Here is a 16,011-nt window from a genome sequence, read left to right as displayed (position 1 = left end):
TCCTCTTTCCTTAGCACTTTTGGAGCTCAAAAGTGCCCTACTTCTTTTCTATCATTGTGTCTGTCTCCTCTTTTCCTAAGTCTGCCTTCATTGATCATCACACTGTCTCCTTATCTTTAAAATTTCACTACGTCCTAGACCAGTCCATTTGCCATGGACTACTCTCTCTCTAAACAACAAGGGCCAGATTCAACAAGGATCAAATATTTTTTTTTTCTAGAGACTTCACAAATGAAAATAACATCTAAGAATGAACTACTAGGCTATTTATGTGACAAAATAGTGCTAAATTTTGAAACTTATAATTTTTATCCATGACCCATTCATGATATTGTTTCTAGATGACACGAAATATAGGAGGAAACAAGAAAAAAGTACTCACCTAATGCATCCAAGGGTTTCTCCATATCATTAATACTAAAAATCTTTCTAGGAAATGAAGTCATAAGAGAAAATGGATCGCAGCCATCAGTTCTATTCATTTCTATGTATAATCTTACAGCATTAAGTGATTCCTTAGCACCAAAAGTTTGTGTTAAGGTTTCACCGTTTGTCAGTCGAATCTGAGAAATATATAGGCCTATATATAAATTATATATTATATAACTTTTAGAGCAATTGTTTTTCTCTTAATAACTAATGAATGTTAGATTAAATAACAAGGAATTTTTTTTACCCCCCCCCCCAAAGAAAGAATCCTAGTTAAGCAAATGTATAGATCTACTACACTTTATAATATTACAATCTAGACTTACAAGATGCACAAAATTTTCCTGAGCATTAGTTAATTTATTGAATCAATAAAGCCTTATTCGGAAATTCCTGAAAACAATCGTCCTTTCAAAACCCATTTTTTATCTAGATCTAGTTCTCTAGGCATTTTTTTTTTACTTTGAAAAATTATAACAGTCAAACTAGAGTTTTCCCTGTGTGGCTAACAAGCTAGTAATTCTTTTACAAGCAATGTAAATCAAATGTTAAATTTATAGTAAAATCATTAGAGACATTTTAAAAAATCTGTGTCCAGGTTCCACCCTCTACCCACCTTCTAGGTTCTATGAAGTTCTGACTTGAATAGAGGTATTGTAAAAAGGAAAAATTAAATAACAAATATATATTTTCAATCAATTCATACAGTTCAAAGACCAAAAGCAGTATTGAAAATATGAAACAAAATATAAAAAAAAAATACTTAAAACAAAAGCTGTTATTAACTGTAGTTCTATCAATTAGTTTGAATCAGTCATGTAATTAAATTTGTAATAGATCAAGACTAACAATAATAAATCTGTGCGATAAATAGGTTTTATAGTACTTTATAGTTATTTACAAATTTTCTTTCTACATGCAATAGAGGGGACTAATTCAACTTATACCACCATATCAGTCAAGTAAGATTTCTCTTGTTCAAGATACCCAGTACCAAACAAAATAATTAATTACCAATATCAATTAACTAATTGGTTAATTGGTTAATTTTTTTAATGAATTCTTGTGTTGGTAAATATTTGTGCAAAATTTCAACTTGATCCGAGATAAAAAAAATTTTTACCAGACAGACAGCCAGAGTGAATTGATATAAGCTTAGTAAAAAATTTTTTTTTATCATCACCTAAATAATATTCTAAATTAAAACAGCAACTACTTTTAGTACTCTTGAAATATGTAAACCATATTCACACAAACCATTTTAAAATAAGATGAATAAGTCTTAGAAGGGGGCGCAGTGGCTAAGTGGTTAAGTGCTCGGCTTCCGAACCTGGGGTCCTACGTTCGAATCTCGGTGAATCTCTGGGATTTTTAGGGCGCCCCTGAGTCCACCCAATTCTAATGGGTACCTGACTTAAGTTGGGGAAAGTAAAGGCGGTTGGTGGTTGTGTTGGCCACATAACACCCTGCTTGATAACCGTTGGCCATAGAAACAGATGACCTTAACATCATCTGCCCCATAGATCGCAAGATCTGAAAGGGAAACTTTACTAACTTGTTTTTAAGTCTTAGAGAGCCTTAGTATATTGCAGTGGTTCTGTGACCCCTTTAATGCAATTTCCATTATGTGGTAAAATAAAACTTGCATTCCACTATGGTGACTACACTAACTACGTTGTATAAAAAACTGATACTAAAAATGTTTGTGATGTTTTCATACAATTTTCAATGTCGCCTTTATAAATGAAAACAAACAATTTCTGTTTATTCTTGTAGCTTTTATACCAAAATCACATTATCCTGTGTTTGGGTATAGCCGCAAGGCAGTGGAGGTTTGGATTTAGTTTTCCTTCTAGATGAGTAGCCAACTAAGGCTAGCGAGCCCCTCATGCCCGAAGCTTGCTGGTTTAGGCGCCAGTTGCTCACCTTTGCCCCTTAGTAATGGTTCTGCCAGGCTCAGTATCTGAGCCACACTTGAAGGCCAGAAGTTGGACTGGATGTCAGAGGCTAATTGAGACGCTATTTGAGATGCGTGCCTTTGGTCACAACAGCTGTGTGGGGAGGTGGGAAATGCTGTGTGGGCAACATCGTTCTGACCATAAACAATGCCCCGGCTTTCATCTCGCTTACTCAAAGCCATAACCTCTAGAGAGGACACTCCAGCTTCGCCTTTGGTGTCGGCCAAACACGGGAAGTGGCAGTTAGCGGTTATAAGCTCAAATGCTCAATTGACATAGAGCAGAGCGTCAGGGGCCACTTTGTTGGTGGGAGGGATCCTAAGACCCCAATGGACAGCTGCCAGCTGCATTAAGCTGGGCAGCCCCCAGTCAATAACGTGCTGTCCCATCATGCCTGGACAAAATCTGAAAAGCAGGCACAAAGCCAATGTACCAGTTGACATGAAAAAAAAAAAAAGAGGAGCTCCACTCTTAAATTTACAAACCGGCTTCAATGAAAACCTACCGGACATAAGAGATGCCAGAAAATCGGCATTAGAAATAATGAATTGTCCAGGCTGAAATTAGACAGGAAACTTTTTTAGCTGACTCTGATTCAATCAAAGAGAAAGACTACACCTTCTTTTGGGAAAGCAAAACACACTGCTGAACACAGTAGAGATGAAGTGCAATGGTTCAGAAAGACTACTTTCACTACACCAACACATCTATTGGACATGTGACTTTGATAAGTGCCTATGCTCCTACTTTGAATTCTACACCAGAGGCCAAAGACATCCCAAATACTGAACAGCAATCTCAATGCACGTGTTGGATCCAATAACTCTGTGTGGGACAGCTGTATTGGACGATTTGGTGTTGGAACGGTAAATAAAAATGGGCAAAGGCTCCTCAAGGCCTGCTCTTTACACTCCCTCTGTGTCACTAATACTTACTTCGACTAAACCACAGCACAGAGTACCATGGCAGCATCCTCGCTCCTAACACTGGCACCAACTAGATGTAATCATGATAAGACACAAGTGTTTTAAATTTGTCAAGCTTACCAGGTCCTATCACAGTGCAAACTGTGACACAGATCACTCCTTGGTATGTTGTAAGATCAATCTTCTCCCTAAAAAAATCCACCATACCAAGCTGATTGGAAGACCTCAATCTGATGCAATATAGGATGTGCTACCCTGATCATCAGATACAGTTTGCGGAATCTTTTGAACGTGAGTACAAAAATGCTTCTGGAAATACAGCAACAGAAAAATGGGAACACCTCAAATCCAACATACAAAAGATTTCCCAGGACATCTTTGGAACAAAAAATTACAAAACAAAATGATTTGATTCAACTCTAAATCAGCTATACTAGCACCTGTCATCAGAGCAAAGAGAAATGCATTCGCTACATACAAGGCGAAACGTAACCAATGCAACATGTTAAATCTGAAAGAAGCTAGAGCCACTGTGCAGAGGACAGCAAGGATCTGGATAGAGCTCAGTGAGAATATTCAGCTTGCAGCTCAAGTAGGCATCATAAGATGGATGTAGGAAGTTATCAAAAAGGTTCTTGAACCCTCCCAAAACAAGTCAGCACCTCTTAAATCAACCACTGGGGAAATTATCACAGAAAAAGAGACAACAAATGCACAGATGGGTTGAACACTACTCCGAACTCTACACCACAACACGCTCAGTCTCTGCCTCAGCTATAATGCTGATCAATCAATTACCCATGACGAATGAGCTCGATGAACTACCCACCCTAATAGAGCTCAACAAAGCCATAGACAACATGGCTGCCAGCAACATGCTATGTGTTTCAAAAACATTTTGTACATAAATTCGTAATCTAATATGCCCAGTGTAAACACATTATGATTGGACAGGCAAGATGAATACCTATTGGGGGATATTAAATATACTAACATACAATAATTAATAAGCTTATTGAGCCCTTAAATTCACTCTTATAATATATAGATCTACATCTATTATAATAGTATCTTGACTCTAAATCTAGATTTAAATATATATAGGCCTACAAGCAAATGTTTTTATTAAAAAAATGGATTTAGGTTGATTAGCGGTACTTTAATAGCTCCATTCATACTATTTTACATGCACATTCGCTTTACTTATAACATTATTATTTTGAGTTTGAGTTATTTAAAATCATAGATTTTATCAGCAAGTTTTCTAAACATTGTCAGTATGGATGTTATTTCTTGAGAAGAGTGGTCATTCTTGAAGTTTTGGACATCCTCGAAGTTGCAATAGATAAAAAAATATTGAAGAAGTTCTATGGCATAGAGCAGTGATGCCCAACCTAATTCAATCTGCAGGCCATTTTAATTTCCAAAACTAGTGTCACAGGCCACATGATGGAAAAGATAAAAACTTATTGAAATTGACCTGAAACTATTTTATTTCAAACCCGAGAATATAGTATTTACATTGAATTATTGCTATATGTGAATTTTCTCTTTTCTTTACACTTAAAAAATGGCTTAAGTTCTGTTTATATTTTGTTGTTCTTGTTTTTTAAAAACAGCCACACTTTCTTATATATAAAAACAAACATGTTGGCTAGCAATAGTATCATGTTCTACAAAAAAGTAAAGATCTATTAACTTTTCCTAGTAGATTCTATAGTCCTATTTCATGAACGCACAAATGTTAAATGCCTTGGTAGTAATCCATTAGAAAAAAGTGAAGGTCCTAACGTAGGTAAAGATACATTTGGAACATTTTTTTTTTGGGGGGGGGGGATTATCTATATTTTATGCTGACATTTCAGCGGGTCGTATAGAAGCTCGTCACAGGCCAGATGCTGTATTTTGGGCATCACTGGCATAGAGCATGTTGGCATTACTTGATGTTCTTTCCAATGAGCCAAAAATATAGAAATTGACATACCAGTACTGATTTTGGACATTTCTAATCATAAGATCAGAAAAATGAGCTTTTAGTAAAAACTATGATATCTATTTACTGTTAACTGATTTACAAAGAACTAGATAATTGTTGTTATCAATGTTTAATTTATCAATGTTTAATAGTTTGACAAACAGATGTTTTTTTTCTGAAAGTAATTCGTCTTATTGGAAAGAGGGGGCCCACCAACATATTCTTGAGCCCAGGACTATGAGTACCTTGCTATCCCACTGGTATCATACTGTGACCCATTACAGCAATTTAAAAAGTTTTTAAAATCAAAACAAAATTTAGATATTATTTAGTGTCACGTATCAATTTAATAAACCAAAGTATAATTTAAAATAAACTATGTCAAGTACGGGATAACCGACTACAGGTGTCGGAAAATACCCATGACATACGTCAATCAAGTAGGTGACACCTCACAGCAAGTGATTTTGATTGGTTGAAGAAAACAATTTCATTGGTTAAGCCAAGTGTCAAAACAAGGTCAAAAAGGTCGCCATCGAACCTTCAGTCAGAATGTAAATTTTGTAGAGATAGGACATATTTTAGTTTTGAGTTAGAATTCGTAGAGATCAGTCTTGTATTTTATTAAATCTAGTAGTAAATTTGTATATTCTTATTATTGAACTTTGAAACAAAGTTATTATCTGATACAGTTTTAATTCTGTATATATAGTGATTCCAAGTTTTGAATTAAAGTTCTGTATTTGATTTAAAAAGGATCTTCATTTACCTAGATAGTATTTAGATCTAGAGATATACATCTATGGAATCCTCGGCATCACAAGTTTCAAGATATCAGCGACGAATTCGGCAAAGATCAACAACGAGCTCAACTAACAAGAGAGAAACTTACAAACAATGACAGTCAAGCTCTTTTTTTACTTACATACCTAAAAGGTAAATGATTTTTTCATGAGTGTCTACTGATCAACCAACTAAAATGTTGGCAGTCTCTGTCAGCAAAACTACTACAGTACTCGACCAAAATACATGATCAAATTTATTTGAAAATTTAATAGAAAAATGAATGGGTTTTCCGAAAGTTATGAAAAATTAAGTTTAGTTAAGTTCTTTTTAGTTTTTATCATGTATTAATACAATAATAAGAAGCTAATCTAATTCTCAACAAAAGAACTGCATATTTTACTATTCTGATATCTAGAATAGTGCAGATTCGCAGTATCCTTTTCTGACAGTATGTGCTAATTGATCATTCTGCAGTCATTTTTTTAAATTAATGGTTACCTTTTTCTGTAGTTAAAGTCTACATTTCTTTTTCTATTTCATATTAATATAAATTACCTAATATTATATAAACAATCAATGTTAATTTTGTTAAAAAAAGATTTTTAATTGTAATGTATGAAATGTTTGAGTGAGATTTGGTCAGATCCTAATTGAATTTATGCTGATAACCTAGAAAATGAGACGGTTTAGCATACCTATAAAAAAACCTTAACTTCAAAACAATTTAACTGGTCATCTATAGATTTACAACTAGATTTAAATATGAATTGTAATAAAGTCTATTTACCTGTAATTTACATTGTGCATAATCTTTTTGACTCAGAGCAGTTAAATTTGATGCACACTCACTAGAAACCTTACAGAGTAAACTTGATTGAATGTCTTCTTTTTCTTTTATTGCCTGTGTAGGGGACAGATGAGCAAAAGTTTACATGTTATATATAAATATATATATAATTGAAAGTCCTGCTTACTGACTCATTCACTGACTCACTGATAATTAGGCTGTGACGACTCGTCCACTGAGCAAAACTAATATATCTCAATTAATTACGCAAAAATATTATTTTATTTCTTGCCATATTATTAAGGCTCCTGTCTTGGAAGACAATGGACGGATCCAGATGAGTTACTGGTTTTGTCTTGAGATGGGGCAAAATCTGGTGTGAGTAATCAAGCCAATTCTGGAGCAGCACAGTTTGACACAGTTCATGCATCTGTTTTAGGGCTAGCTGATATAGAGCAGATTACTATTTTTTTCTCTTCTGATTTTTCTTTGACTCTTAGCGACGTTCGTACCAGCATGCACAGTCTGTCTCCATGCTGTCCGCTCTTTGGCTATTTCTTCCCACATACTTTCATTGATGCCTCTGGTTCTCATGTCTCCCTTACAGATTTAGCTGGCAATGGGTGAGAGAGTGAGGCTGATGTGCACTATAATATATTTTCATCGCGCAGGCGACAGGCAAGTGGCGAAGTGGTAGGTGTGGATTCACTAGCACCCTTAGCTACAAACCTACATGTAGGGGGCCCAGACCATGTGGTCACTTGCTAGTGACTGGGACAGTACTGCAACTCGGCCGTCTAAGCGTCCAAGCAGCCTTTTTTACTGAATGAACTGCTTACCTCCTAAGAATGCCCTAAACATTGCCTATCCACCATGACCCTGGCCAATCTCCTGCGACTGGCAGGGATCCCACTAATGTGAGAAAAACAAAACCAATACCAACCTCAAGAAGAAACAAATCAAAACACATGAACTCAAACTCCGCACCTGGAATGTCCGCACTCTCCTTGACCGTGCTGAAACAAAGTTGGTGTAGGCTATCCTTTTTTTTTATGGATTGGGAAATAGGCACTTATGTGATAACCATTGCGGCATACCCCTCCTATGCATTGCTGGCAAGATTCTGGCAAGGGTGTTGTTATACAGAATACAACACCACCTAGAAACTGGCCTACTTCCGGAGAGTTAATGCGCTTCAGGTAGGGTAAATGCAAGGTTGACATGATTTTTCCAGGAAAAATGTAGAGAGCAAAATTCAAATCTCTATAATGCATTCATAGGTTTTATTTAAGCTTTTGGTAACATCATTTGTGTAGGCCTTTAACAAATCATGTCCAAATTTGGCTGCCTGGATCAATTCACAACAATGGTGTGCACTTTCCATGACAACATAGACTACTCCAAGCCTTTTCCTGTCTCAAATGTTATGAAGCTTGGGCTGTGTGCTGGCTCCAACACTTTTCAGCATAATTTTCCTATGCTGAAAGATGTATCGCACTGATACAAGTTTATTTGATTTTCAAAGACTTAAGGCAAGGACCAAAGTAAAATATGACTGCATCAGAGACTTTCTATTCGCAGATGACTGTGCCCTAAATGCCTCAAAAGAAGAAGACCTTCAAAAGAGTCTCTCCCTCTTCACCAATGTGGCAAAAAATTTGGCTTCACCATAAATGTAAAAAAAAAGACAGAAAGAAGTGCTGCACCAACCTTCTCCAAATAAATCTGTCACAAAACCAGACATTCTTATAGATGGCCAGAAACAAGCAATTGTTAACAAGTTTGTCTATCTGGGAAGCACCATATCAGCAAATGCCAATCTAGATGATAAGATAGACTTCCATGTTGCATGTGCTAGTGCTGCTTTTGGCAAACTTGAAGGACATGTGTGGCAATGGAGAGGACTCAGCATATCAGCAAAACTGAAAGTCTAGAATGCTATAGTGCTCCATTCATTCATATATGCAATTGAGTCCTGGACCTTATATTCCTGCGACATCAAAAAACTAAACTCCTTCCACCTATGCTGTCTAAGGAAAATTCCTAAGGTGCATTGGTCTGACCACATATCAGATACTGGAAATCCTACAGTTGTCCAACATGAACAGTATCAATGCCACAATAAAAAGGTCCCAATTTCAATAGGGGGGAGGACAAGTAATCCGAATGCCAAACGACTTCTGTACGGGGAGCTGTGTGCAGGAAAGTGTCCAGCAGAACAATAATGTATGATCAGTAACACAATCTGTGTCAGCAGTATGTTAACAGTGTCCCTTTTCCTTGTCAGAATCATGTCCTGCTGGTACATGTGTCCAGACCTAGGATGCCTCCAAGAGACACAATGCTGTAGTTTTGTCCTGAAGTATGTGTTAGTAATTCAAACAGAATTCAAGCTATCGTTGTCCATTTTCATTCATCTTGCCAATGCCCAAGGCATATCCTTCCTATTCTAGCATTGAAGTCACCTAGAAGAACAATGTGCTCTTTTTGAGGAATGTTCGCATTGCTTCCTTAAGGTCTCATAGAACTTGTCTTTGTCCTCCTGAACTGAACACAGTGTGACTTTCCAACTGGAGGGACTATCATGGGAAGTAGACTGTTCTTGACAGCAAAGCCCACACTATGCATTTGAGTCTCATTCTGTGCTTTTTCTTTCCAAAAGAAAGTGAAATCAGCCTACTGCAGCATGTCGTCATCGGCCAGTCAAGTTTCTTGAAGAGCTGTAATGTCAATGTGTAGTCGTTTCAGCTCGCTGCTTATAAATGCTGTCTTCCTTGCATCGTCAACCTTTGGTAGATCATCTGTGAGACCAGGACACATAACAAGAATTTTCTTGTTCATTTTCATTTTTCTTCTTTTGTTGCTTGGTGCAAGTTTTCAGTTTACTTGTCATTTTAGACTAAGCTCTAAGCACCCATTTGAGCAGGCAGCTGTGGCGGATCAGCACTGAACTGACTGGGGGCTGCTCAGGTGGTAGGGTGAAGACCTCTCCCATCATCAGAGACAACTCATGAGGTCCATACATTACCCAATCAAGTTGGACTTATATCCTATAACTATTGCCTGCCATATTGTTTATGCCACTTGACAGCAGCACCAGAGTTTCCAAGTGCATTTCTGGGCCATAAATAAAGGGGTCATGGGTGACCCATGAGTCATGGTCTCTCTCTCGACCTTGCTGTGATCTAAATGCTTCGCATTACATTTGGCACAAACTCAAATGTAGAAGCTGCCAAAGGGAAAGACATAATTAATACTTCCAATGCCTAAGGGACTTCACTCCTGGCGCCACAAAACAAGGAGCTTCGGGCAGATGAAGTTCATCAGCCTAGTAAGGCAATTTATTTAGGAGAGGGGTACTCAGGCTTCAAACCCTCGCTGCCTTCAAGAGACAACCTGCCCTATTAAGTAGGTGTCTAGACTATTTCCCCTCTCACTCTTTTTTTATAACATTTGCTAACTCGTCATCTTAACATTTGGGCAATATATCTATTATTCTATTACAGTGTGGTCTGTCAACCTTGACTTCTGATAGTGATCTGAGCTGTCATTATTTTGGTAAGGCCAGACTTTCCAAAATGGACACACCCCTCCCCTTAGTCCAGTCAGGCTTGAACTCTGGCTAGATGTTCTGACCAACCTTATTAGCAAACACGTGGGAGCTGCTAATCTTTGATGATGTCACATTTTCTAGCTTGATCTATCCATCACATTCTTCTAGCCCAGCCCAATTTCTGCCCAAGCAGCACATAAGTCTCTAACTTTTCTAGTCAGGAGCTATTGCTCTATTTACTATAAAATGTTGAGGGGTGTTCATTCACAGATTGAGTTGAGTGGACTAAGGGATGCCCTAAAAATCCAGAAACTTCGAAAGATGCATGTTTTCTGTTCTTTCATTGTAAGATTACCACACCATTATGTTTACATAAGCTGCAAAAAAGGTACACCGGGTTAAATCTGATACCAGACTGTGAGCTTTTTCATGTCACAGATGTATAATATTCATGCCAAAACAAAAGGTCACAACTATGAATAGGACATGTTTTTATATTGAATAGAGACTTTTTAAATGAATCTAATGGAGGTTACAACTAAGATTTATAATAAGAGCATGATAGACATAAAGAAATTAAGTCAAGTTAGATTTTTTAAAATGGTATAATTTTTGTTATACATATTTTATAAATATGAGGAAAAATGCACAATTATTTTGGCAAAACCCAAACTATTTAAATTACAAGAATTGTATACCTTAGAAGCCCTGTCCAACTTGTCTTTCTCAATTTGATCCTTAACTCTTTGCCTGATACAAATAAAATCATTGCTTAAATGTTATTAAAGATTGATTTAAGAAAACTAAAGTTTTCAAAGTCTCATAACGCTATGTTGCTACTTTAATTTAACATTTTTTCAATTATTGAGTGTGATTTGAACTATTATTTTAAATGTATATTTCAAAATTAAAACTATACCTAGCCTTTTTTTCTTCATTTTTTTCCTTTCTTCGTTCATCTGCAAGTTTTTTCATTTCAGCTTCTTCAAGTCTATAAATAAAAAAAAATTATAATTTTTTAACTTGTTTTAATTCTAACCCCTCTGTCACATTAAGTAAACAGCAAAACTAATTCTTTTGCTTCACTTTAATTACTAGAAACAACAGTATGCTTTCATAAAACTAAAAATAGCCAAAGGAAGCTTGGTTGAGAGGCAAAGTGCACTTGAACTTAGTTTGGCTTGGCTACCTATGAAAGGGGCAGGAGGTTCGACACCCGACTCGAGCAGAGTTGTGTTTACTGAGAGCCTAAAGGCAGCACGGAAAAACCTTCTCCTAGATACCCCCTCCCCCCCCTCCCACTGGTCCACAACTGAGATTGGACCAAAGCGCTCTGAGCATGCTATAAGCATGAAAGTAGCGCTATATAAAAGCTATAATATTATAATAACAGATGTTTAATAATTGTCAATTATATATATTTTTTTATTTATTTTAGAAGCGAATTGTAATTTCTTCATAGAGCATGGTTATGAGAATTGCATAGATATCGGTGGGTGACCGGTCATTTCATCCTTAATTAAATATTTTTTCTTATTCATTGTTTAGTTGTGCTGTTAAGGCTTTCTTTCATCTAATATATAAATAGGATTATATAGAATGCTTTTTGATATTTTTTACATGTTATTAATACATTTATTGTTTTTCCCCTTCCAATTTACATTCTTAATGAGAAATCTCATAATATATTGTAAATATGTGTATGTACTTATCTATAGCATTTCTTTGAATGTGGGGGATGTAATATTATAATATTATCCTGCGTGTGATGTAATGATCAAAGGCCAAGGTGTGGTGGAAGTAGTGAAATTTTTTGAGAGATGAGAACGATTAGAATAATCATGACCATTCCGCTGATCAAAGGCCAAGGTGTGGTGGAAGTAGTGGAAATCATTTAAGAGATGAGAACGGTTAGAATACTTATGATCATGCTTCTGATAACTCCTGGCGACTATCTTTCACTTTATTTTATTTTTCAATGGCTCTTTCTTGAAAATGGGCGCGTCATTTTTAGCCTTGAAATAAGGTTTTATTTTTTTTTCTAATAAAGGCTGACTTTGCCCATCCTTAGGATATCATGTCGACTATATATGTTTAGCTTTATTTCTTTTAAACATTAAAGTTGTAAATTGCGCAATAGGCATTGTTAACAAAACAAGCAATAACAAACCCCTTTCGAAATCCAGCGAACTTTAGTTTACAACGTACCTCGTCAAAATAGCGCAGCAAAAAAAAATATTTTAGTCATTTTGAAAGAAATACTTTAGATATCGTAAAATATGAATAGAGCCAAAATTTGTTTTTTTTGTTTTAATGTTATCATAATTTTTCAGTCATTTTGCACGAAACACTTAAGATATCTTAAAACATAAATAAGCAAAAATCATAATAAGGTAAAATGAATAATTTAAAAATATAGTATTTATTTACGTTATAAAAATGTACTTCGAAAACATGCGAAGATACTTGTCAAATTTACACACACACAAACTTTCACAAAGTTAAATTGTAGGAAATGTCATGTAGAAATTCCATCACTGGCTTGTTTCCGTACATTGGCAATATAGCTTCAAGTCGTTTGTTAAGTTGGAGGTACTTTGTCTTGCTTGCAGCTTTACTTCGTTCTCCAGCATTGTACCTCAAAATTGTTCTCAGTTTTCTCCTGTTCTCTGAGGAAGTGAGAGATTAACTTGTACACATTAGGGTGATGACCATCAATAGACAGTTGAAATGCATGGTGCCTTCCCCTCCACTGAATTGTTTGTTTGTGGTAGATTGTCCTGCACATGATCTCTAACATTCCATAATGCTATCGGAAATATTGGAGTCACTCTGCGGTTTCATCTCTAGCGACTAATATAGTTGTCCTCCCAATAGTCATACAAATTCCCTACAACATCTGGCCGAGCTTCATTTCATTCTTCAAAGGCAGTATTTACATCGGCAGGTGGAACAAATGAAAGGGCTAACAGCATCTTGACATCGGCAGGTAGAACAAATGAAAGGGCTAACAGCATCTTGACATAGGCAGGTAGAACAAATGAAAGGGCTAACAGCATCTTGACATAGGCAGGTGGAACAAATGAAAGGGCTAACAGCATCTAGACAAGCATGCGTATCCGTTTAAGAAAAAACAACTGAATTTTGTCATGGAAAAGAATAGACCATAACGAGAGGAAGGCGGGGGTTTATATTCTTGTCTCATGAAGGGTGTGCTTGGGTGAGACGGGAAGTTGAGGCCTACAATCCAAATGGACACTCCAAAATTTGATATCTATTTGATGGTGTTAGACAAAGACGGACAGGAAATAGCAAAATCAGTGATTGAATTGGTCAGTCACTGCCTAAGATTAAACAAACTTTGGTGAGATAAGAAATGTGATCGCCATCTTAACTAATCCTGACACACCAAAGTTTGCCAAAGTTGCGTCAAAAGACGCCCTGTTTTGATCAAAGAAAGATGCCACAGATTTCTGATTATAGTATAACACACTTTCGTATTTTCTAATCCTATTTTGTCCTGTCATCACATTTCAAAATCCTATTTTTAGCAAGTTATGCATTTTAATCAAAGGTGAAAAGGGAATGATATTTTTTCCGGCGCTATTTTGTCGACGCTATTTTATCCGTTCTATTTTGACGGGTCACCATTTACAACAAGAGTCTAACATCTTTCTCAGCATGGGTTTGTATTTTATTTACAATTTTATAAATACATTCATATAGAAATGAAATTGCAGGCTAAACTTTTCTTGTGTATCATAACTCACAAGGTAAATAGTGAATAGATCTGTTCTTTATTCTATATTACTTATGAAGTCATTGTAGCGTCCAACCACTGATGGTTCCCCATATGTCGTCATAAGCTACATAACTAAATAATATTTCATCACTAACCAAAAAAAAAAGTTATTTTGTGTAACATATGTTTTAAAAAAAATTATTTTAGTTTTAATCAATTTTCAAAAAATATCATATGACTTGAAAAAAAAGCTATGCATTTTTCTAACATATCCTGCTTAGCCGTTTTTTAGCGGCCCCCGTAAGGGAAAAAAACCGCTATTAGGTTTGTGCAAAATGTCCGTCTGTCACACTCAGATCTCGAAAACTAGAAGAGATATGAAAAATATTATTTCATCATTAAATCCGGCTTGAAAAGTTTAGGTGCAACGGCTACTTTTGGTTTTCTAAAAGCAAACCGTTTAATTTATAAAATTAATTATGCAAGCGATTTTTTCATAAAAATACACCAATTCTAAAACAATTACGTAAATGTAAGGGAGGCAATGTTACAATATGCTAACAAAGATGGACAATTTTTGTGTATTTTCAGTATCACTAAGTCAAATATATTTTTAAAATGTACAGGAAATGTTTACAACAAATACAAATAATAGTTAAAGACGTTTTTTCTGGTCAACTAGCTGCTAAAATTAAAAGAAAACATTTCTGTTTGTTTATAAAGGCTAATAATGCACTTTGTATGTAAATATCACGCACATTTTTTAAAATGGACTTTTTATGCAGCGATTTTCGTGCAGTAGCGTAACGTCGCAACATGATCAGGTGCTAAACCAATTCCTTAAACTTTTTTTAAAAATCAGATTTTATTTATTTTTTGTTTAGTGCCCCCATCCGAATAAAAGAAGCTTATTTTTGTGCGTTTTGTCTGTTGGTCGGTCTGTCCGTCACGATTAGATTTTAAAAACTAGAACTCTAAAAGCTATTGAAAATCTGATTTACCCTTTAATGTTCCTCCCATAACATCTCAATAGTTTTAAGTATCTAAAATTGATTGTTCCGGATTTTTTTGTCCAAAACTAATCAACGCCAACAAATGTTTGTTTGCTCTTCTAACTTATATTACATTCAATTTCCATGCTTAAACGTTGCAAAAACACATTATCAATAATATGTTGTTCCGTTTTTTATGTAAATAGCATATTAATGCTAAATCAAAAATCTCTATACTGACTTATATCTCATTAAGTGTAAAAATGTTCCGGATATTGTTTTATAAAACATGAATTATGCCTAATGATTGTTTGAAATCGCATAAGGCTTTTAAAAAAAGTAATTTACTAGAATTGATTACTGAAAATTACTTTTTAGACATTTAATTTTCTTGTAAAACATAACATAGAAGTTTTGTAATCGATAAAGAAAGTTCCGGATTTTGTTTCTTACAAATCGTCGCCAGAAATTTCCGAATTTATTTAAAAATCTACTAACGCCAAATAATTGTTTGAACTCCCTCTTCTAATTAATAAACAAATAATCTTCTCATTTACGAAATAATGTTTTTACGGATTTTTATGAAAAAATATTTAAACTCACTACTCTCTTACAGTACATTTAACTTTCTACCTAAAACATTAAAAAATCTAATTATCGTTAATATTATGTTCCGATTTTTAAGGAAAACAGAATCCAAACACCAAAGTAAGGTATGAAAATCTCTCCACGTGGCTGTAGTACATCTAATTTTTATACGAGACCATCCAAAAAATTTAATTAACGATATTACATTTATCTGAAATTCTCTTTTTCTTTTACTATTTATACAAACATCCGGAACAATCTATTATATAAACTTT

General features: G+C 35.3%; 1 protein-coding gene across 1 annotated transcript in view; it reads right to left on the bottom strand.

The window, feature by feature from the left end:
- The window catches only part of LOC106068051 (UBX domain-containing protein 1-like), a 60,770-nt gene that overhangs the window by 1,573 nt on the left and 43,186 nt on the right, over positions 1-16,011 (bottom strand). Inside the window, exons 7-10 of the mRNA XM_056024539.1 lie at positions 11,334-11,405; positions 11,113-11,164; positions 6,862-6,975; positions 383-563 (exon numbers count right to left, since the gene is read on the bottom strand). Of these exons, the coding sequence (XP_055880514.1) occupies positions 383-563; positions 6,862-6,975; positions 11,113-11,164; positions 11,334-11,405 (419 nt within the window). The remainder of the gene's footprint in view (positions 1-382; positions 564-6,861; positions 6,976-11,112; positions 11,165-11,333; positions 11,406-16,011) is intronic.

This window comes from Biomphalaria glabrata, chromosome 3 (assembly GCF_947242115.1).
Source record: "Biomphalaria glabrata chromosome 3, xgBioGlab47.1, whole genome shotgun sequence".
Lineage (NCBI taxonomy): Eukaryota > Metazoa > Mollusca > Gastropoda > Planorbidae > Biomphalaria > Biomphalaria glabrata.
This window is presented reverse-complemented; position numbering and strand designations above follow the sequence as displayed.